At 36.0% G+C, this 23,998-nt stretch overlaps 1 protein-coding gene across 8 annotated transcripts in view; it reads right to left on the reverse strand.

Moving 5' to 3' along the window:
* The window catches only part of ERBB4 (erb-b2 receptor tyrosine kinase 4), a 1,110,465-nt gene that overhangs the window by 340,387 nt on the left and 746,080 nt on the right, over positions 1-23,998 (reverse strand). For all 8 annotated transcript variants that reach the window (XM_025441721.3, XM_025441718.3, XM_025441722.3 and 5 more), the window contains one exon: positions 4,284-4,349. In XM_025441721.3, coding sequence (XP_025297506.1) covers positions 4,284-4,349 — 66 coding nt within the window. The remainder of the gene's footprint in view (positions 1-4,283; positions 4,350-23,998) is intronic.

The raw sequence follows: 23,998 nt of genomic DNA on the forward strand, positions 1-23,998 counted from the left end.
CAGGTTGAAATCCCAGGTATTAGCTGTGTAAATTTAATACCTGATCACTTCTTAAGGGTACATTTCCCCAATTGTAAAATGATGTAAGGATAACTGTCTTCTTTAATTCACAGGAATACGGTGAAAGTAAATTTTAAGAGGGAATCTTTTAATGAATTATAAAAGATCCTTGCAAATAAATACTATTCCAAAGTTTGTATTTGCACATATCAGATACATGTAAATGCTTTTGTCGAATTTGATTTTGATAGAGTCTGTGGTGGAGGCACAGAGACCATTAAGCTGATTTTAGGTCATTATAGTAAGCCTGATTTCTATGCTGAAAAAGTAGGTGAGGGACCCTGGGTGGCTCAGTGTTTGAGCGTCTGCCTTTGGCTCAGGGTGTGATCCCCATCTGGGGATCAAGTTCTACATTGGGCTCCCTGCAGGAAGCCTGCTTCTCTCTCTGCCTGTGTCTCTGCTTCTCTCTCATGAATAAATAAATAAATCTTAAAAAAAAAAAAAAAGTAGGTGAATTAAATGACTTCATGCTGATGATCTGATACTGCTTGATGATTTTCTTAGTCAAGACTGCCTCCCACCCTCACTTGGTGGCAAGTAAAAAACTCATTTAATAGTGCTAGAAGAACATTGTGTTTCTTAAGGCACCTAAGATAGACACATAGAAGGCCTTCATGAAGGCCAGAGAATCAGTAGGTAAGAATTGCTACTCTCTTTGTGTCTCTGATTTTTGTTTGCCTCTGCATGACTGATTTAACAGGTTCAAAATGGAAACTTCCACTAGGTGTAATTTCTCCTCAAGTTCAGATTTCTAATGTAGTATAACCAGAATTTCTGGATCCCAAGTCCTAATTCTCTGGGAGAGAGTTTCATTGGCCCAGCATTGGTCAATATTTACTCTTATTATAAGATTTCTCATTCTCAACCTTCAGTACTTTTAAAATTTCATTCTGAATAATTATTCTTTGTCTGGGTAGGGGTGGAGTGAGGTTCTTCTATGCACTGCAGGATGTTTGGCAGCATCTCTGGCTTCTACCTACCAGATGCCAATAGATGCTCCCCAAGCCTGATTCAGTATTGGAACACCAAATATACTCAGACAAACAAATGTCCCCTGGAGGCAAAGTCACCTCTGCTTGAGAAATACTGTCCTATGACTAAGATTAGAGCATCACACAAAACAAACATGGGTGCAATGACTCACCCCTCTAGAAGGGGGTAGTTCTCAGAGGAAGACAGGCATCTGCTTGGCAATTACCTAAAAGTTGTCTACTATAAGAACAAGAGAAGTTGTTGAAAATTATGACTTTTTATTAACTTTTGGTATTTTTTTTACTAATATAACCAAATCGCTTAAAATTAATTAAAAATTACTGCATTTTGAATGCTGTATGAATTGAAGACATCTTTAATTTTCAAAGCTGGAGAACACTCATGTGTGCTGTTTTCACATTCTATCTTTTAATAGAGTGATTTCCAAGACTTTGGCTCCCTGTCAATTAGAGAATGATCATTCAGCACTAAAACACTCCTACTACTACTACAAAGAAAGAGAATAAAAATTACATTTTTTATTCTACAAAAACACATATAAAATACAGCAAATATTAATTAAAATAGTTTTATTTAATTTCATTCATTAATAGTATTATTAAAAGTGCTACACGGGACTTCTTGTCCAGAAATAATGGCATGAACCTGCCTTTCCCTGTCCTTCCTTCCTAAGAGCAGCATACTGTGGAAATAATGCAAAGGGTAACAATGCAAAGGAGAACTCTGAAAGGTGTTGAGACAAAGGCAAACTGGTCTGGGTTCCTGAACTGGAGGAACAACACAGTAGTAGGTGTCTTACGTCCCTCTACCCAACAGAAGAAAGGAGTCTAAACTAACATTTCCTGAAGGTAAGCTGGCAACAGAAAACAGCCCAGGTAGGCTTGTACATTCCCCAGATCGAACTGGTGGACCTCAAGGGTGCCAGGTGGGCGTGGTGGGCCTGAGAGTCCTCTCCCCCTGCAGCCGACCAGGGGTGGGTGGGTGGACCCACTAGCGGGGCCCAGACACAACAGAAGCAGCCAGGCTGAGAAGTGTCCTTGGTTCCTTTGTAAAAATAAGTAAGTAATCAAGTGAGTAAAAATTCAGTTTTAAATTTGACAACTCAGAAGTTTTCTTGCCAGGAGAGGACCTGTGGACCTCTGCACACTTTAACAATTTCCATGGTTACCTGCCACTTCATCACAGAGTATTATAACTATTCTTCTACATTAGAAATCTTGACTTTCTTAAGTAAGGCCACATCAATGTTATTTTAGCATAGTGTGGAACTCGATGTAGGCTACTTTGCTGTGAAAACCTTGTCTACTACTATTGTAGTGAACCTATTTCATATATTAATCTAATCTTTACAATCCTTTAAAATTCTTGCCAAAACATAGCTCCCATAAAACAGTATTTCTGTCAGATAAGTTAATTTAAGTCTATACTGAGATACTATGTTTCATCTAACTTTTTAAACTTTTTTTAAATTTTTATTTATTTATTCATGAGAGACACACACAGAGAGAGAGAGAGGCAGAGACACAGGCAGAGGGAGAAGCAGGCCCCATGCAGGGAGCCCGGTGTGGGACTCGATCCCGGGTCTCCAGGATCACGCCCTGGGACGAAGGAAGGCTCTCAACTGCTGAGCCACCTGGGGATCCTCCTCATCTAACTTTTTGACAAAGACCCGAAAGTTGGATAATACACAGTTTTACCCAGGGACTAGGGAAAACACGCATTCACATACATTGCTCCTGGCAGAGGAAACTTTTACAAACCCTACAGAGAACAAGATTTCCATGTTAGTGATCTCTATCAAATTGCATAAACACATGTCCTTGACCTTGTAATTACCATTTCTAGGAATTAACACTACAAGCAAATTCATGCACATATGCATGTAGGAAAAAACATCGAGGTGCATTAAAGCATGCTAACATTTGAGTGAAAAATGGGATAAAACATACACATATTTCCTACTGTATACATAAATTGTCTCTGGAAAAATACATAGAAATAGCCAGTAACATTTGTTGCCTAGGGGTGGCTGAAGGACAGAAGTAAAACCAAAGTAGGAAGACATTTTTACTTCAAGTATTTTTCTATTTTATGAATGTTGGACATGAAAATGTCCGTGAATTATTATTATTTTTTAAAGAAATAATTTACCAATGAGAGAATATATATATATATATATATATATATATATATATATACATACATACTATAATCTATAGTAATCTATACCTTGTTTCTATGGTGGCTTGCAGTAATTATTTTTGTGTTTCTTTATTGGAATGGAATCTAACAAATATGAACTGAGACAAATTAGAAATATCTGGACTTCCATTCAACAGTATAATAAGTTTCCACAATATCTAATATTTGTATATTCATACTTTCAATAACATTCTCTGTGTCTTCTATGCTAATAAAGGAATACATTTTAAATTGCCACCACACTGTTTTCCATATATTATTCCAGTCATTGTTATTGCAGCAGAAAGAAAAATCTTTACCATTTACATAGAGCATTTTGTTTTTCTTTTTTAAAGAAACCATTTATCCTTAAGATAGTGAAAGTTCAGTGCTGATTTAAATATGGCTTTAAGAATGCTAAAAAAAATAGATACTTTTCTTTGTACTCAAAATACTTTTTTTTTTTAACTTTTTTAAATGTCTTAGCAGTGATGATAGCTTATAGCTACTTTAATGACTAGTTCAAGAAACAATATAGGCAAGGGCAAGATAGATTCACTTTAGTAGTGAATCTATACTCATAATTCATATAGTTAATATTTCTGTGCCTAGAACAGAGTGGGGACATGGTACTGTTTGTTTTTCCTTCCTTTTTTTCTTTTTCTAATAGATAAATGGTGTTATAACTACTGGGGGAAAGTACTGAGATATTCAGTTAATGTGGAATGGAGTTACCATTTTGTATACATTTGGATTTCCTACTTTCTCTGATATACAGACTCTTAAATCATAGATAATATCAGCACATCTGTGTTGTTGATAGTATTAACTTGGAAACCACAAAGGAATATAAGAAACAATTATATGCTATGCTTCATTTGAAAGCAACAAAATTGGACGGTTTACTTTACTTGAATAGTAGCAAGTCTACCACAAAGAAGCAAAAGCTCATTTTCATGTTTCTGATGACCCAAAAGTGTGAAAAACATCAGTTATTAAAATTCCTTGACCATTTCAAGCCTTTTGCCTTCTTAGTGTTGAACACTTACAGGTCTGGCAATGATTTTCTGTGGGTCCCCAGCATCGGCCAGTACAGGACTTATGACAACGTCCACCTGTAGAACAGGAAAAAGCACAGGCACATTATAATCTTTCGCTCTTTGACTAGGGATAACCCTTCAAAGAAAATACTCTTATTCCTTTATGAGGATTTTTATGTTATACTGTAGTGGAAACATAGCTCATAAAGTGCCCACTTAGGTAGCAAAACCCGAATGTCAAATGCACGGGAAGCTGAAATACAATCTGCTGATACTCAAAATCCTCTCATCATTTTATAAGAATTTCAAGCACTTAAGGGCAGCTGGGTGGCTCAGTCGGTTAAGCTTCCAACTCTTGACTTGGCTCAGGTGATGATCTCGGGGTTATGACATCGAGCCCCGGAGCCCTAGGTAGAGCTGATGTTGTAGGGCTCCACGCTCAGTGGGGAGTCTGCTTGAAATCCTCTTTCTTCCTCTGCCCACCTGCTCCCCATCCCCTTACACTTCTGCCCCCCAATGCTTGTGCTTTCTTTCTTTCTCAAATAAATAAATCTTTTTAAAAAGTTTCAAGCATTTAAAATATGAACCTTTTACACAAAGCTTGATTGCAATTATCTGATACCCTCTTTTAAAATTTTTGTTGGTACTACTTTCTTTTTCAAATACAAGCCTTTATTTCCTGTAGCAGTTTCTTCTTCTTAAGGACTGGGCTACTCTAGGTATTTGCCTCAGCAAATACTCTTGTCCTACAGAGAAATTCTCCTAAGGACTAAGCAAAAGAGTATTAGCTAGAAAAAATCATGTATAATGACTTTCTCAGAAGTTTGCTTCTGAATTTCCTAAGTTCACTCTAAGTATTTGTGGGTATAAGAGTATAGAAGGGCTTATTTTTTAATAATAAATTTATTTTTATTGGTGTTCAATTTGCCAACATATAGAATAACACCCAGTGCTCATCCCGTCAAGTGCCCCCGTCACCCAGTCACCCTCACCCCCCGCCCACCTCCCCTTCCACCACCCCTAGGTCATTTCCCAGAGTTGGAATCTTCCATGTTCTGTCTCCCTTTCTGATATTTCCCACTTATTTTTTCTCCTTTTCCCTTTATTTCCTTTCACTATTATTTATATTCCCCAAATGAACGAGACCATATAATGTTTGTCCTTCTCCGACTGACTTACTTCACTCAGCATAATACCCTCCAGTTCCATCCACGTCGAAGCAAATGGTGGGTATTTGTCGTTTCTAATGGCTGAGTAAGAAGGGCTTATTTTTAGAATAAAATGTATACATGAAAATCTATTAAAAACTAAAGCTTTCTATAACATAGTTCTTATTAAACCTTCTCTATTAACTTTCTAATATTAATTGTGAGTTAGAATAGAATAATTAGAATTGTAATTCTAATTAAACTTAGAAATATAATTTCTAATATTAATTATATGCCTATACAAGATGTTTATTCTAATGTTATAAACTAAATTATAAAAATTATGCAACAGATAATCAAATGTTTCCTTCTCTCCTTGACTCATAGGTTTTAACTCTTCAACTTGAAAAATGTTACAACTTGAGCAGCCTTCCCCTCACCCCCTTTCTCTCTCTCTCCTTAAGAGACCACCTGAGTGAATTTGTTATGTTCAATGCTTTCACAGTTAAGGGCAAATTCACAGGCACACTTTCTCAGGCTGAACCTCAGACCATCCAAATGGTCCACTCTTCTGCAAGCGAACAGTACAATTTCCAAGTCACTATAACACTTAGGAGGCTCAATTCCAGTCACCTTCTTAAAAGTATCAGGATCCTTGCCACAACAGAGTTTATTTAAAGCAATTCTGTTTGTGAAGCACTGTTGCTGACATCACCAGCGTATAATATCCTGTCACTCTGCCATCTGTTTATTTAGATCCAAACACATTATAACTACATAATGCAAGCTCATTCTAGCTGACAGGAAAAGGACTCCATCTGGCCTGAACAATATAACTTTAATCAGTGATAATGATAATTATTATTAAAAACCTACTGGAGCTGTTTTGTACAATGCTAATAAATCTAATTTGATTTATACCAGCGGAAATTAGAAAGGGCTGTGAGACAAAATGGGAGGCAGTGAAAACTTTGAGTATAAACTTTTTATGAGAAAGTAGCTAAGGTTAATATATTTCTTTAGATGCATTAAAATCTTTTAAATCGACCCATTAAGTGGTCTGTTAATTAAAGATATCTGAAGCAGAAGATGATCTACTATTTAATCTATGACTTCTTTAATTGTGTTGGCCACCAATGAAATATTTAGCTACATTCACTGTGACCAGAGCACTCTCTGTAGCTGGGGGTGGAGTGGTGGGGTGGGAGCTAAGTAACACTGGACATTATTTTAATATACTCAGTGTTCCATTTTTAGATTATATATTTTCTACCTTCTTATTTTTGCGGTTTTGATTTACCACTCCAAAACCTATGCCTAGATCCATTATAAAAAAAGGGATATTACTAGAAATTTGGTTTACGTTTCTTAATGAAGTATCATGGTAAGGCCTATCTAGTTGGAAGCAAATGAGCTAGTACCCACCCACCCCCAAATGCACAGTTTAAATAATTCAACCTTCACTATGAACGTGTTGTTAAGAAATTTTGTTTGTTTCCATTTTTTATTCATATTTAAACAAAAATATCTATTGCTGCTCTCAACAGCTGCCTCTCTCCTGGGTTTTTATTCAGTCTTATATTCCTTCAACCCTTGTGGAAACCAAGAGGAGGAGGATCACTTGGTGCACACATTTCAGAATTCTATTACTACACATGTGTTGGAGGACCATGACCTGAATGTGCTTCCACAAAAGGTTGCTCATTCTGGCCTGCCCTTCATTTGACTTGTCTTTGACTCTTTGGAATCTGCCCACATGTTGAGTTCAGCTTTAGTCTTCAAAACTGTGCAATATATGGCACTTGGGAAAACACTATTTTCACTTAACTATTGCAATTAGGTATGTGTCAAAATATCTGACCAAAATCTGACTGGAGATATTCCCGAATTAACGTATTTGCCATATTTTCATGCTGCAATGTTAGTGTGAGTCTTGTAGACAACTGGGTAATGTAGTTTAATATGCTTTAAAATATGTTTTTAGATTTTTGTTTCCAACATTTCTGTTGCACATAAGCATCAAAATTATGAGAAGGTAGGTAAGGGGTTTCCTTATTACCTATCTAGGAAAAAAACAACAACAAAAAACCAAAAGCCAAAAACAAACATAAACAACAACAACAAACAAAACTACAAACTTTTTATCCTTACCTTCTTTCCATCTATTAAAAGTATTTTTTCAGTTTCTTCTGCATCTATGTATTAGGAACTATGTTAGGTATTGAAATAGACATGGCTACTTTGCTAATAAAGTTAAGAATTAATTTTGTATTATTTTAAAGGGAAAGAATTTTGATTACTCTGTATCTAATGTTCACTTTCTATGGGATTTAAGGAAAGAAGCCAGTAAATCTAAAATTTTAACAGTCCTCCAGCTCAGGCAAGAAGAGTTGGATGCAGCCAGGGTGAGTTGGACCATTTCCAGTGTAATGCCTCGTAGCTTGGGAGTCCACTCCATTCCTTATACAATGATTTATCTCTATGACATCTAAAATGATATTAGACCAGAGCATTTTAGTGGAGAGGATAAGTATGGCCCATGAAGGATCACTTGTGTGTCCTCTACAGAAAGAAAAAAATACTTTAACGATGGCCTGATATCTTACTGAGAACTTTCTGTCTTCTATTCTCAGATTTTCAGGTGTGCAGTATCTCTGGAGGCTTGATTTCAAGAGGTAAAAGGACCATATATTCACAACTATTTTACTGTGAATTAATTTTATAAACCACTTCTCTAGCAGTACGTTTTTAAAATGAGGATAGAAGGGGTGCTAAGGCGGCTGAGTCGGCTAAGTGCCTGCAAATGGCTCAAGTATGATCCTAGGGTCCTGGGATTGGGTTTTGGAATATAGCCCTGCATCAGGCTTCCTGCTTAGCAGGGAGCCTGCTTCTCCCTTTCCCACTGCCTCCCTCTCCTTGTGCTTGCTTTCTCACTCTGTCTTTCTCTCTCAAATAAATAAAATCTTTTTTTTTTTTTTAAGTATTTTATTTATTCATGAGACACACAGAGAGAGAGGAGCAGAGGGAGAACAGGCTCCATGCAAGGAGATCAATATGGGACTCGATCCCGGGACTCTAGGATTATGCCCTGGGTCAAAGGCAGACGCTCTACCACTGGGCCACCCAGGCGTCCCAGATATAAAATCTTTAATAAAACAAAATAAAATGAGGATAAAAGAAAGAATAGATACTAGTCTATGTAAATGGAAGAAATGCTTTGAGGCACTGAGACTTTGTCGGTGTTGTCCAAATCTGCCTATTTCCAAGTCTCAATATGCTCCATGATTCTCTTCCATTGTTTAATGCAATAATTTCTTTAAAACTGTGTGAGGAAATGTACCACTTAAAAATAAGAATTTGACATTTCCATTCAGCTTAGTGATAGCATAGTTATTTAAATTAATATTTCTACCTCCTGTCACTCTGACCAAAAGTGGTGAAATATAAAATAAAACAAAATTTTAAACAAATATTTCTGTCACTTTAGCAACCATTTTAATCTTTTAAAGTAAGTGCTGATTACTGCACATCAGCATTATTTTAATTCATAATCACCTCTACTTTGACAATGCATTATTCATCACAGAAGTTAGCAAATATGACTAAATCCATCTTTTATGCTTGTCCAGCACAAGTTATTAAAAATGTAGCTTTTGGATTCTTGTTTAGGAACTAGAGTCCCTGAGCCACTTTGATATTTTTAGGAGTCATAAATTCATGCTAGAAGTTTTGCTTGTTTGTGGGACTACTTGACAACAGAGAGGGGATTTAATATGTACCTGTGGACTGCTTTCTGCACGTAATATGCCAGGACAGTTGAAGAGCCACAAAATATGAAGTCACCGGCAACCATAAAAGATTATGTCTTCAAACTGTCTATAGCTAAAGGCAATACAGTTACATCCCTGGGTTCCTTTTTGCGCCTTTTAAAAACTGGCAGTCTTAACCTCTTAAAATTTATTTTACTGGGGAAATAGTAAGAGAATAGTATATTTTTCATGATCCTATAATTCAGAAAGGAGAAGTGGAACATTTATTGAAAGGCTACACTAAACCAGACCCTATTCTTGAATGGATGATAAAAAGATGAATAAGTAAGTACCCTGCCCTCAAGGAGCTTTCAAGGACCAGGAAGTAGAAAAATAGGCAAATAATTATGATAATCATAATATTTGCTAAAATATAGGTGTGCATAAAATGGAGAGAATAGGTTTGAAAAGACTCCACAGAGGGGTTGGCATTTCAATTGAGCTTGAATGTCTCCTTTGTCAGTAGATAAGAGGAAGGAAGTTCCAGGCTGAATGATTAACCTAAGCAGTCACACAGAGGCATGAATGCACACAACTCTTTGGGGCCATAATGAATACTTTACAGTCCTTTGAGTTTTTTGCATAGGACAACATCTGGAGGGGGAAGCTTACAAGGTGCCTTGAAAATCTTCTAAACAGGTAAGAATTTACTCTGTGTAGGTGTCATGGAGTTGGTCAAATTTTTAAAAACTGAAATTATGTGGTTTGATCTGCAGAATAGAAGAGGATTTCAGGGGGCACCTGGGTGGCTCAATGGTTTAGTGTCTGCCTTTGGCTCAGGTTGTAATCCCGGGGTCCTGGGATCAAGTCCTGCATCAGGCTCTTTCTAAGGGCCCTCTATATCTCTGCATCTCTCTGTGTCTCTCATGAATAAATAATATATTTTAAAAAAGAAGAGGATTTCAGGTTATGTTTCCCAAAAGTTATTGTTGAGATTTGAGAACGTGTGCAAGGTGCTGATTTTATAGTCTGGGATGAGTGAGGTACAGAAATCCATATTTTATAAAAGGAATCCCAGGGATTCTGATGATGAAGTTTCCAGATGACAAATATGTATAAGACATAATGATTTGGCATATAATTCTAAACATCATAGTCATATTTTGAGAAAATACTTTAAAGTGTTACATCTGATCAGATGCTTCATAACCAAATGGATTAAAAGGTGTAAAAATCTAACAGTCTCTCGTTTCCGGTGTGCACTCCTTGTGTTGTGGATATATTTCCAGCAAGTTGCATTTTTTCCCCAGGAGTCCTAAAAAACACATACCTTTTTTCTTTCAAATTTAAAGTACTATAAACTGCCCATATGATAGTAAAGTCATAACATGATTCCAGCAAATGGTATGTTAGTATCATTATTTAGTGGTATTACTGTAATGTAGAATCACCCCTTTTTGTCAGATGTTAATACTCTGCTTCTTGTCTGATAGCTCTCACTATCATGTGTATGTTCATCCCCTACTTTTGTTATGTAAATTACTTTACAGTTTTCTTCCAATCTCAATTCAATCTTCCTGTGTTGCCTATCATTTGAAAGTTAACTATTGAATAAAAGCTTTACATTTTATATATTTGCTATTCAAAAAATGAGGGACAAGTATTTTCAGTAACTAGGAAGACAAAGTTAAATTTGAAAAAAAGAGTTTTTTTCACCTAGCAATATAGCCAGGCAGGAGTTAGCAGTTTAAAGTAATTTTAAGTTATCACTGCTTTGAAAGAGTAGGTAATGTCAACATCATTAAACTTATTTTTTCTACATGCACCTTCATGTTATTCAGTCAAGTAATCTATAGTCCAAGGATTTAGAGTAGCATACATACTCATTTGATCAAGATCAATTTTTGGTGTAAAATACATCAGTTTAGTCTGAGACACTTCTATCCGCCCTCTCCTTGGGGATTCAGCTCCCCACTACTGATCTATAACTGCCAGAGTACACACATCTCCCCCTAGCACCACTTAGATAGGATTACAGACAGATGTCTAATGGATGGACCAGTTATCTGGCACACGACTATGCAAAGGTTTGAAGTACCGAGCCTACTTAGCAAATTTTCATCTTTCCTGAAGCCTTCTGTAAAAACAAATCAATCTAGAGGAGAAATCATAATGGCAGAAATCTCATATGCAAATAGAAGCTAGACAGGCTGGGGTGGGGAAACCTGCAGGAGTGCCTTTTAAAAAAAACTCTTCAATCCTATGTAGGGGCAACTGGCTACTCCATTAGCATGCTGTTTAGATTTGCTTCTACAAATTCAGGTAGAATGGCCAGATCTACACAGATTTCACAATCAGAAGGAAATGTGATGAGAATCTAGTCAGAACTTAAGGTTGTTGATCTTCATTTATATTTATAGCCTTAAGTGGTCATAAGTTACTGACAGAAGTAATGAAATACATATGCCAAGATAAAATACGCATTAGCAGACTAAAGGAATTATATTTCCCACTGAATGGAGAGATCTGATACAATATCTATATTGTTGTTCTGTAAATTTTTTTTTTAAGATTTTATTTATTCATTTATGAGAGAGAGAGATACAAAGAAAGAGAGAGAGAGAGAGGCAGAGACAGGCAGAGGGAGAAGCAGGCTCCATGCAGGGAGCCTGATGTGGGACTCGATCCCAGGACTCCAAGATCACGTCCTGGGCCAAAGGCAGGTACTAAACCACTGAGCCACCCGAGGATCCCTGATCTGTAAATTCTATACTCCTAGCACACCTCCAAAATTCTTTAGACTGCGATAACTAATAGAAAAGAAATTAGAATATAATAGTAAAGGAACCCAAATAGTTTTTGGAAAAATCATATCAATAATAAAAAATGACTCAAATTGTAAGGAAAAGTTAGACTTTTTCCTAAAAAAACTATTTCATACTTGATACTATGCCATATTGATACATTTAAATATTTCATACTTGATATTGTCAAGCATTTCTTCCAAATCAAGGAATTAGAAAGCATCAATTATCACAGAACAGAATACAGGAATCTTACCTACTGTGGAACAGAATTAGTTGTAATCAATGTCAAATACATTTCTGAACATATAAATAAGGAGTCTGAACAAACTGAAAAACCTTACCAGCCGAATTAAAGAATGAATTAAGATGTGTCTGCTGTTTGCAATCAACCACAGTAATAATGACAGGTACATTATATAATGAGCATTTAAGATAAGCCCCCCAGAGCTTCCATGAGCATCCTTCAGAGTATATTCTATCTAGATGATATCCCCGGAGGTCAGCATGTGGTGGTGGTTCTTCTAGGAATGTTCTACGTTCTTTTTTTTTTTTTTTAATTTATTCATGAGAGACACACACACTCACAGAGAGAGAGAGAGAGAGAGAGAGAGAGAGGCAGAGACACAGGCAGAGGGAGAAGCAGGCTCCATGCAGGGAGCCCTACGTGGGACTTGATCCCGGGTCTCCAGGATCAAGCCCTGGGCCGAAGGCGGCACTAAATTGCTGAGCCTCCCGGGCTGCCCCATGTTCTAAGTTCTTATATATGTTAACTCAGTTGATCCTCATGTGACACTAATAGGCTGAAACTTTCTAAAATTTATATGTCCAGTCCAGACCATGTAGTGCACAGGCTTATGCTTCCAACTGCTTATAAACCCGGCATGATTAGCAGACATTCAAATATATTTACATGTCCGAATTTAATCCTTGATCTTCCCACCCCAGCAAAAAATTATCCTGCGACACCTTCTCTAATCATGCGATCACAACAATCCTTCATGTCAATCAATCCTTCTAGAAGCTCATGCTAAAAAAGTTGAGGTCATCATCTTCAGCCCCTCTTCTTCTCTCACAGCTCAAATCCAAAATCATTAGCTTATCTAGTTACCACGAACTCCAAAATACATATATGTCCATTCATTTCCCCCCGTCCACACCACTAAGCCATAGTCATCTCCTGCTTGGGATAATGCAATAATCTCCTAACCTTTATTCTAGCTTCTATCTTGGCCTCTGTACAATCTCCTCTCAATATATTAGCCAGAACAATCTTCTCAGTCAGACCAGGTCAGATACTAATAACCTTCCATTTCAAAGTAAAAAGACAAAGTGCTTGCAGTAGTCTCAAAGGCCCCACAATACCTGGCCTTCTCCTTGCATCCATAACCTTATCTTCTACTATTTTCTTCCCAGGTCACTCTTCTGAGCACTCTCATCTGCTGTTCACAGGATATACAAGCTGCACCCTCCAACTAGGGCCCTCCTTTTTTTTTTTTTTTTTTTTTAAGATTTTATTTATTTATTCATAGACACCGAGAGAGAGAGGCAGAGACACAGGCAGAGGGAGAGGGAGACGCAGGCTCCATGCAGGGAGCCCGACGTGGGACTCGATCCCAGGTCTCCAGGATCACACCCCAGGCTGCAGGCAGCACCAAACCGCTGCACCACCGGGGCTGCTGCACCTAGGGCCCTCCTATTCCCTCTCCTGGAACCCCTCTTTCTCTGATAGCCTGCAGTCATATGCTTCACTTGCTTACTTGCTTTTCTTAGACACTACCTCTCAGTGGGCCCTTTGCTGACCCATACTGTTAAATATTCCAGACAGATTTGCTAGATTCTATTTCTAATACATGTTCAAATTAGAAATGTAAACTGCAGAAGAATATAAAAGAGGAAAATAAGAATCATTTATAAACTTTGCCCTTTGGTGTTTTTCATTTTTTGAAGTATATTAATATTGCTTTTAAATGGTATAATACTCTATCTAGTTTTGTAACCTATTTTCACATTGTATTTTATCCAAAAAATTTTGATATTACATGAATGCAATTGTGTGTGTGTGCACACGCATGCATGTGAATTTGCCTCCCATTATATAGCCATACCATAATTCAATTAACCACTTTGCTTAATGTAATATTTTGCTGGTACATGAAGCAAAGCAATGCATATTTTTAAATGAAACCATACATTAAGAGAATATCACTAATACCGTATCACATTTCTAAGTAGATTTGTGGCTCCTGGAAAGATGATCTAGATATAAGAAAGAACTGGACCATGCCGTTGTTTACATCCTTAGGGAAAACACTGATGGGATCTGGAACACTTGGTGGATTTGTAGATAACTGGCACATGTATCAGAACATTTGACAAAGGAATTGGCTGGCCTAGATTGATGTGCTAATAATTGTAGCAGTGGACCAAAGGCCTCTGTACATTTCTATCACATCTGGGTTTTTAATCACTGAGTTAGATAAAACAGTTGAAATATAATTACCATATTTGCCTATGACACATTGGCAAATTACACATTTGCCTATGACTCTCTCTGGCAGAGAGAGCAATTGCTCATATATAAGACGACCATTCAGATTTTGAAAAAACACTTGGTAAATGAAATGATGAATCAAATGTAATAAAATAACATGTAATAGCTCAATGTAAATTTCTGCATTTGTGGCTCTAAATCAGTATTTCATGTAAATATCAAAAGACACACACAGACAGAGTCTATCTGGCATGAGACAGGTTAGAATTTCGGTTCTCACTCTGCTTTTGGCTGTTTCATTTCTCAGGAGGGTAAGTTAATTTCCCTGACTCTGTTTTCTTATTTTGTATTTAAATGTTTTTCTTATACATGGAAGTTCACACCATACTTCATAATGGAATCTAGACATCATCAACCTCTTCACATCATTTACCATTTGTTGGGCACTTTTACATTCCAACAAGTAGACACAGTACTTTAGACTTAGTATTTCATTTAATTTCCACAACAGTATTATAATACAAATACTATTATTTGTCTCATAGGTAGGAAAACAGAAGTGTTCTTTAAGTGGAACCAGAAATTTATCTCTTTATAGCATGTTAACCCTTTTTAGACATAGAATTTTTATCACAAATTCTTGTTCTTGTACATTTTTAAAATTTCTAATTGGCATTTACTTTGATTCTATGACTTGCTTATTGAGGTTCATCAGTAAATGGGGCTAAAATAAATGCTAATTAAATACAAGCACCTTTTACTAATTAGCATTTGTGATTGTGATACGAAATTATAATCTCTAGTTTAGGGAAGATAAAATATTTGAAAGTATTGTGTACATAACCAATTTATAATATTGTCATTCAATGCTCTAAGTGTTCATAGAAGTGCTGGCAAAATGCAGAAAACATAAACTTTGTAATCATTTTTATCTGCATTCAGTCTCCATTGTTTACAACTCCTAGGATATCGGGTAAGAGACTTTACCTAAGAGCTTACTTTCTTTATTAATGAAAGATAGATGATGATACTTTCTGTAAATTTAGGGGTAAGTGGAATAACATATATAAAATGCCTGGCATGTGGTAAGCATCAATCAATGTTAGCTCTTTTTTCCCTCCTTCAAAATACTGTATATAAAAATATTAAAGAACAAGAAAGAAAGAAATGTAGAGGGTCAGCAGAAATGATACGGCAGACAAATCAAGTAATCTGGAGACAGAAGTGTTTATGCAGGCAGAGTTGAAATGATCAGTAAGGTATCATAGTCAAGTAAGAGGAAAGGAGGAGGGTGTAACATCATAGAAACTCAGACAGGCTTGGCAGATGGCGACAAGTGGGTTTCAGAGGTCTCTGAATGCTTTTGGCAAACTTTAAGAAGCTGTAATCTCAGCAGGAATGCTACTAATAATGCGAATACAGGGAAAGCTCATTCTGCTACTAGGATATCACATTCTTGTACCTTTCAGCCTAGTGTACATGGAAGGAGGAAAAAAAGAGGAGATAATATTTCAAGGTGTGTGACACAAAAGTAGAAAGAAACCCATGCTGGAATAGCATTTGGATTGCTGGTGAGGATCAGAAGTCATCAATGCTGGGGTCCCTACCCGTTCCACGACCCTCATTTGTGAGACCGCTAGTTAGAGGTGCTAACAGATCCCCGAGGAATTGTTACCATCTGCATGTTCAGTGGTTCAGTGTGTGAGTGGTGTCACACTTGAGAGGCATGATTCAGCGGCTCAAATTCAGCCAAAAAAACTTAACTCCTTGCAGAGGATATTAAATGAGATCCAAAGCATTGCCAGTGGCAACAATTCTAAATCCTCAATTCTCACTTTTCTCATAATACTTTCAGCTTATGAAGGCTCTCATTCACAGCCTTCCCCCTGCCCAAGGAAACTCGTTAGCTCTTTCTCTCCTCCTGCCTTTTTTCCCATCACAAACCATTCACCATGCATTCTTTTCCACTCTGTCACTTTTATGTCATTGGTTGACTTGATCATTTTCCTTAAATATTTGCCATTTTTTAATCCTGTCAGAGTAGTAGTTACTTGAGAAGCAATGCACTGGTTCTATTTCATTATGAGCATAAAGAAATTCCCAATATCTCTGTGTGGCATGGTCTCCATAAGCAGTCTCTGTTTTCATCTGGCTTCTACTTGACAGATCCAAGAACATATCTATCTCCTCTATGAATTAATAAGAAATGGGTACTACCATAGGAAAACTAAAATGGATGAAATTACTTCAAGCTCCTTAAGGGAACAAACCATTTCTTCTCCACAGTTCCTAGCAGTACTAAAAACACAATAGGCTTCCCAGATTGAATAACCCAACGTTTTCTTTACGAAGAGGCCAATATCTTCACACAACAGTACTAACCCAGCTTCTTCCACCCTGAGTAAGTTTTGAAAGGTCTCGTAATGTCTGAGGTTTGAGACTTTATAATTATGGCTGGGACCATAAATCTTGGAGCCTCTCCTTCTTATTATATTTGAGATCGAGACTGAGTTTCTGTTACAGATTGCTAGCCTGTAGCAGTCAGGTGAGGAGATGAGACATCACTGAGACAGATAACAAAGAAAAATGGGTAACAAATTGGGGAAGATTAGATGACTCCATGGCACTGTATTAAACAAACTCTTCTGAGGGTAGCAGCCAGAAGTCTCGTCTTATGTTCCTACCATTATTTCACCTGCCAAGGGGACTTAGCTGTACATATGTGTATGTGTGTGTATGGGTGTGTGTGTGTGTGTGTGTGTGTCTGTGGGTATCCCCCAAGTCCTCACACTTAAAATAAAAATAACCACATTAACAAATAGGCACACTTCTAAAATGCCACCACAAGCCTAAGGAATGAAATGTGATGTTAAAATTGATGAAGTTTATAAGAAACTGACCCAAAAGGCATTACAGTAAGTAATAAGCCTAAAATGCCTTGATGTAAAATGCTTTCATTAATTTTCCCTTGAAGCTCACACACAAAAGCTAAAATTCAAGAATAATGGATTTCTAACATATTTTTGAAAAAAAAAAAAGTATTCCATCGACAAGGTATTGAAATGGCGTTTCTTGTTGATGTACTACTAGACAGATCTGGAAATTGAGTTATTTGAGGAAAAAAAAGATAAATGATTCACAAACTATTGCACATACATCTATCATATTCCATCAGAAAATGATTTCAGCCTAAATATTAGCCCTACTGCTTATCAATCTGCCCCAGTTTCCTATTTTCTAAAAAAAAAAAAAAAATGTTGGTCTTGTAACCATCTGAAATATAAACCCTCCGGGTAGAATCAAAGTCCTTATTAGCTAACATATTAAAGAGTTAGTCATAGCTTAGACATAATGCGTTCTTATGTAGCAGGAATTGTTCTAGGCGAATTATTTCTCATGACAACCTTAGGAGGAAGATGCTACTACAGATGAGGCAGCTGCGGCCAGAGAAGTTTAATAACTTGTCCAAAGTCATACGAATATGAAAAGACCTCAGATCAGACCCCAGATTTCATGTTCTTCACCAAAATAATCAAGTATCTAATTTATGTGAAGATACAAGAATAGAACGGTCATGTGGGACAGAGGAAGACCGAGCACACAAAATGATCTAAAACACTCAGAGGAAGACAAACTTTATGTTAGAACAAAGCCTGGTTTCTTAACAGAATTAGTGTAAATACTGATAAGTTCAATGGATTTTAGGAGGTCACAAAACCATTAGGCAAGAATGTTAAATGAGATCATTAACACACTTACTCAAAATCACCTAGGGAATGACATGCATGGAGTTAAAAAGATGAAAAGATGACTCGGGTTCACTTGCCAAGATCTTTAATGTGTGTGGGGAATGAGCAGCACTTAGCAAATGACCTCAATGGGCAGGATGGGGGGTATTATAGGTGGATGTCAAGAACATTAAAAAAAAGTTGTCCTTCCCCACTCAGTCCCCATCCCCTCAAAATTATAGGTGTATTTGCTTATAAATGATGATGGGAAGCTAAGAGAAGGCTGATCACAGTTCCCAGTGTTAAGCTACAATACAGAAGAAATGTCTTCGTAAGAGGAACAGATCTTAATTATAAATACTAAAAATGATAACTAATATTTATTGAGCACTTACTATTTTGAAAAAAAACTACTAGATCAAACTTTTTGTTTAACAAGGTATGAGGAGGTAGGAGAATTAAAGTGTCTGGGACATCTAATTTCGAGATGACTTTAACTTTGTGCATGTTTAAATCAAGTTTTAAAGTATATATACTTAAAGAACTTTAAGAGAAATGTCACTGCATAATTACCTTTCCTTTTTTTTTTTTAGATTTCCCTGCTTAGAAAGAGCACCTACAATTGCCAAAAGAATCACCTCTAAATAGAACATAATTTGTTCTTGCCAGGCAGCAACGAATTAAATAAAAGTTGTATCGGGCTGCTTGCAATCATCTGGACTTGAGAGATTGTGAAGCGGGTTAGCAGCTTGATCTCCTTATTATCTTTCCCCATTTCCCTGTGGAAAGGCCAACTCCCTGACTCTAACTCTCCAGTGGAAACATCTCTGCTCCAAACTTTGAAATAAAAGTGGCTTCATGACAGGACACCAATAGGAGAGGGAGGACATAGGTAAAACTTTGCAAATGTTATAGAAAGGGAAACTTGAATAGACAATGTTCAGTTACTTGTAAACACCTTCCTTTTGCTTCCTAGCTTTCTCTAAGTGATGAGAAATTAGAAAAGAAAAAGAATAACGTATTTAAATTGTAATTAATTGTGCAACTGAGTTCCACAAAGCCACTTTCATTAGTAAAATGGGAATACATATGTGAATGATAATAAAACCTACGGATGAGGGTTGCAGAACAGGGCACAGACACACACACAATCACTCTTAACCCTTTAGAGAGTAAACGAATCAGAGAAAAATAGAAGAGGGTAGCATTGAGTGGATTTGGCATAATTTTCATTCAATTTTACATAGTTGTTTTAAACCCCAAATGTAAAATCAGAGTTTTATGTTTAAAAAAATCAACTATAGAATGACTTCAGTCATATGTGGAATTTAAGAAAACAAAACAAACCAGCAAAGGGAAAGAAGAGAGTGGCAAACCAAGAAACAGACTCTTAGCTAGAGAGAACAAATTGCTGGTTACCAGAGGGGAGATGGGTGAGGGGATGGAAGAACTAGGTGATGGGGATTAAGGAGGGCACTTGTGATGAGCACTGGGTGATGTATGGAAGTGTTATATTACTATATTATATACCTAAAACTAGTATAACACCCTGTTAACTAACTGGACTTAAAATTAAAAAAAAAAAACTATGGAATGTTTTGTAAATCTCTTTTACATTAATCAGGTACTTGCTATTTCAATCAATGAGTTTCTTCCTTTCTGAAAATTTAAGTGGTTTCCATCAACTTAGCATTTCAACCTGTACAGCTAATTCCTCCAGGCTTAGAATTATTTGTACATCCTCATAGAGTAGGATGACTTTAAAACTTTATATAAGGGTACATTTGTTTTTTTTTAATTACAGAAAAGAAAAAAAAAAAAAACAGAATGAAAGCAACGTGGAAGATCACCAGATGTCTCTTACTGGTAATCAATTCACATTAATGCTCCTCACTTTACGTTTTTGACTGTATTTTTTATTGTGGAAAAATAAACATAACACAAAATTTACCATCTTAACCATTTTTAAGTGTACAGTTCTGTAGTATTAAATATATTCACATTGTTTTGCATCAGTCAACACCATATATTCACATAACGCATTTCATCTTCTAAAACTAAAACTAAAACAATTCACTCATTAAACAAAATCTCCCTATTCTCCTCTCCCTCCAGCCCCTGCAAACCACTACTATATTTTTTGTGTTTATGATTTTGACTATTCTAAGTATTGTATATAAGTAGAATCGTATAGTATTTGTCTTTTTATATGACTGGCTTATTTTACTTAGTGTAATGTCCTCAAAGTTCATCTATGTTGTAGCATATGTCAGAATTTCCTTCCTTTTTAAGGCAGAATAATATTCCACTGCATGTGTATAACCATGTGTTGCTTATCCATTCATGCATCCATGGACATCTGGAAAACATTTTTTGATTAGGTTTACATGGACAAGATTTTCTGTGACTGTCATCCAATTTAAACAAGTGTGTAGCTCTTATTACTTTTTTTTGACCCAGTAATAAAGATGCCTTTCAGTGACAAAAATCCCCAATTCCCCAAACTTATCATTTCATGTGACTCTTTCAAAGGATATCTGGCTATTTTGGTTTCTTAACCTTTCTCCATTCTGTCTGAACAGTGTGAAAACCTTCTTCATAAATATCAGCAATTTTTATTTAAATAATGATAAATGTTTTTGATGAAAATTCTTTTAGCGAAAAGGCATGTTAAAATTTATTTAAAAATAAGTTTTAGAGAAACAATAAAATCAGAAATCTGTCCCTAACTGTACAAGTGGAATCCAGTGACCTGCTATTTCATGAGATTTTAATCTCTTTGACCATTCACTGGAAGATGTTGAGTTCTGATTACTATAAATTCTAAGATGCCAAGGTTCTGATCCACCCTAAATGGGGCTCTTAACACCTACTTTATAGAATTTCTATAAGAATTAGAAATAGGATTTTTTTTTTAAATGCCTGTGATCTATCAGGCCAAGATCACAGGTGCTTAAAGCAAATTACTGTTACAATTAGTGACAAAAATTTCAAATAACAGAGAGCTACATATTCTCTAACAGGGAATCGTATCTTTGTCAGTTGGCTTATTTGCAGCAAACTCATACATTTTAGGCCAGTTTTGAATCTGCATGTGATCTGAAATATATTCATCAAAAGAGGCTTTTCTAATCCTTTTACTAACATAGAAATCCTATATCAAGCCAGTATTCTCTGGACATAAAGAACTTTGTCCTTTTTTGGTGCTACACAATATCATTGCTGTCACTTTACATAATAGTGATTTTTCTTCCAACAGGCATTGCATTGATTTGATGGTGGAAAACTGACTACCTTAAGAGTTAGACCAGTATGCTTGTGGGGGTACAGGGAGATTCATCTTTGAGATAGAAACTCAGTTTACTCTTAGAAGAACCATTTCATTAAGCTCTTTCATTCCAACATTCTTCAGAAAATTTTTAGTGCAAGAAGTTAACATGAATGCAGAAGTATACTATTTTAATAATTTAAATAAAAAATATTAGCAGAATATTACCCTGAAGGGTCAGATATTTTCCCTCTATAAATTTTTAGTAAAATTGTCTTGTTCTTAAATAGGTCATTGTTCACTGAGTTGTGTGTGTACATGTGTGTTTTATTCAGCATTTGCCTGTAGGACCCAAGAAGCCACAATCAGTTCATACCATGCATGATGTGTGGGCTTAATTTCCTTAGCCCAGAATTTGCCTCTACAGGATTAATGATGTTCACACATGGCAGTAGTGTATATATACAGCTGATTGTTGGATTTTCTAGAATTTCCAGATCTGGTTGTTGAATATAGCCATTACTAAATATTAAATTACATAAACCCACAATTAAATTTCATTAAAGCAAAGGTAATATGTATTTAAAATTCATTGTTTTCTGACTAGTTTACAATTTTTACTCCAATTTATATGATTGAGTTTATATCCATTGAATCTGCATGGTGGACATAGTACATAATGGTCTGCTACCTGGGCATTTCTTCCAAAATCCACACTGATTGCTGAAAAGAGAAAATGTTAAGAATGTTTATACCATGAAAATTAGCAAGTCCTCAAGTTGGAGTGTTTCCCCGCAATTTTTTGAAAACTTGTTATGAAACATTTACTAACACTCCACGGATATGGTCTGATCTTAGACTGAAGAAGCACTGCTTTTGGGAAATGTACTATTAAAACTTTTCTAAGGAAGCCACGCTATGTATAATCTCAGTCTGAAATGGACATTTCCTTATGTGACAAACTGATGTTTCCATTAGCTCAAAAACAGAAAATGAGATGAACCTTTGCCTGAAGAAGGGACCTAGAGGAAAACAAAGGAAATCCATCCTTAAGGTTTGGGAATGGTCCAAGGGTCCTAGTAGCCTCACTTCATAAGCAGGAATGCAAAAGTCAAGTTTGGGCTTCCCTGCTACTCTCACCCCGACAAATAGCTATTATTATTATTATTATTATTATTATTATTATTATTATTATCATTAGCAAAATCATGCTAATAACTAGTCTCATTTATGCTTTGAGGAAATTGGGGACACAGTGGGTCTTTAGAGAAGCTGAGAAAGTACCCAGCACCACTGTGAGGTTACGGGAATGATTGGTAGCAGAGGCTGAAGCTGGCAATAAGAGGACAGGCAAGGGTAGAGAGACTATGGAATTTATTCCAGATTTTAGGTGGATTATATAAAAGAAAAGTAGAAACTAATTTATAATCACAAGCTCTTGAGACCAATGTATGTATATATGTGTGTGTGTGCATATACACATTTATATAAAATGTTTATGCTATGCATGTATTTATTATGTACAAATACATACATATATCTGCAATATATATATAGAAATAAAATAAAATAGCACATGTAATGTGTGCTAAATAGGAGGACTGGGATAAACTAAGGAAGGCCTATGATGAGAGAATTTTTTTTTTTTCTGCTGCTTGGGGTTCAGGTACTGTTAAGGAATATTCATTCTCCAGAAAGCAAAAGTCATATGTCTTTAATTATATATATAGTATTTGACTAGAACGTTGGTTTGAGGGGAAGCTATTACATATGAAGAAAATAAAAATCTGTCATGAAAAATTTATCAAAAAGTAAAACAATGCACTTTTCTCCTAAGAAGCTAAGGGACAGCAAAAGAAAAACAGCAACAACTAAAACAAGCTAGCAAGCATAATCTGCTTGCATCTTATAATGAATTTTCTTAAATATAAGTTTATCCTGGAGTGAATTTCAGTCAATTCTCTTCTTATAAATGTAGCAATAAAGGTCTTCTCCAAAATGGATCATTTTCAAGTCCTTACTTTTCAATAACAGTATTAAAAATGTAAGAGTTGCTATTTGCTCTTACATTTTAAATACATTCCTCAATTGTTACTTGTTTGTTAATATTTTATTTAAAATAATTGTATCTACATTCATAAGTGATCTTTATATCTTTTGGTTTTTGTTCTACTAGATTGTACTCATGAAGAATGTATTTTCTAAATCATTTCAACCTGTCTTTTGGATTTACATATGTTCATTTATCTTTTCTGTTTTTCACATTTTTCTATTCTCATAATTAAAACTTTTCTTTTCAAAAAAATCTTTTAAAACACTGTGCACAAAAATAAATAAATAAATAAATAAAATAAAAAAAAATAAAACACTGTGCACGGGCAGCCTCGGTGGCTCAGCAGTTTAGCGCCGCCTTCAGCCCAGAGTGTGATCCTGGAGACTGAGGATCGAGTCCCACATCGGGCTCCCTGCATGGAGCCTGCTTCTCCCTCTGCCTGTGTCTCTGCCTCTCTCTCTCTCTCTCTCTCTGTGTCTC

This window comes from Canis lupus, chromosome 37 (assembly GCF_003254725.2).
Source record: "Canis lupus dingo isolate Sandy chromosome 37, ASM325472v2, whole genome shotgun sequence".
In the NCBI taxonomy this organism is placed as follows: domain Eukaryota; kingdom Metazoa; phylum Chordata; class Mammalia; order Carnivora; family Canidae; genus Canis; species Canis lupus.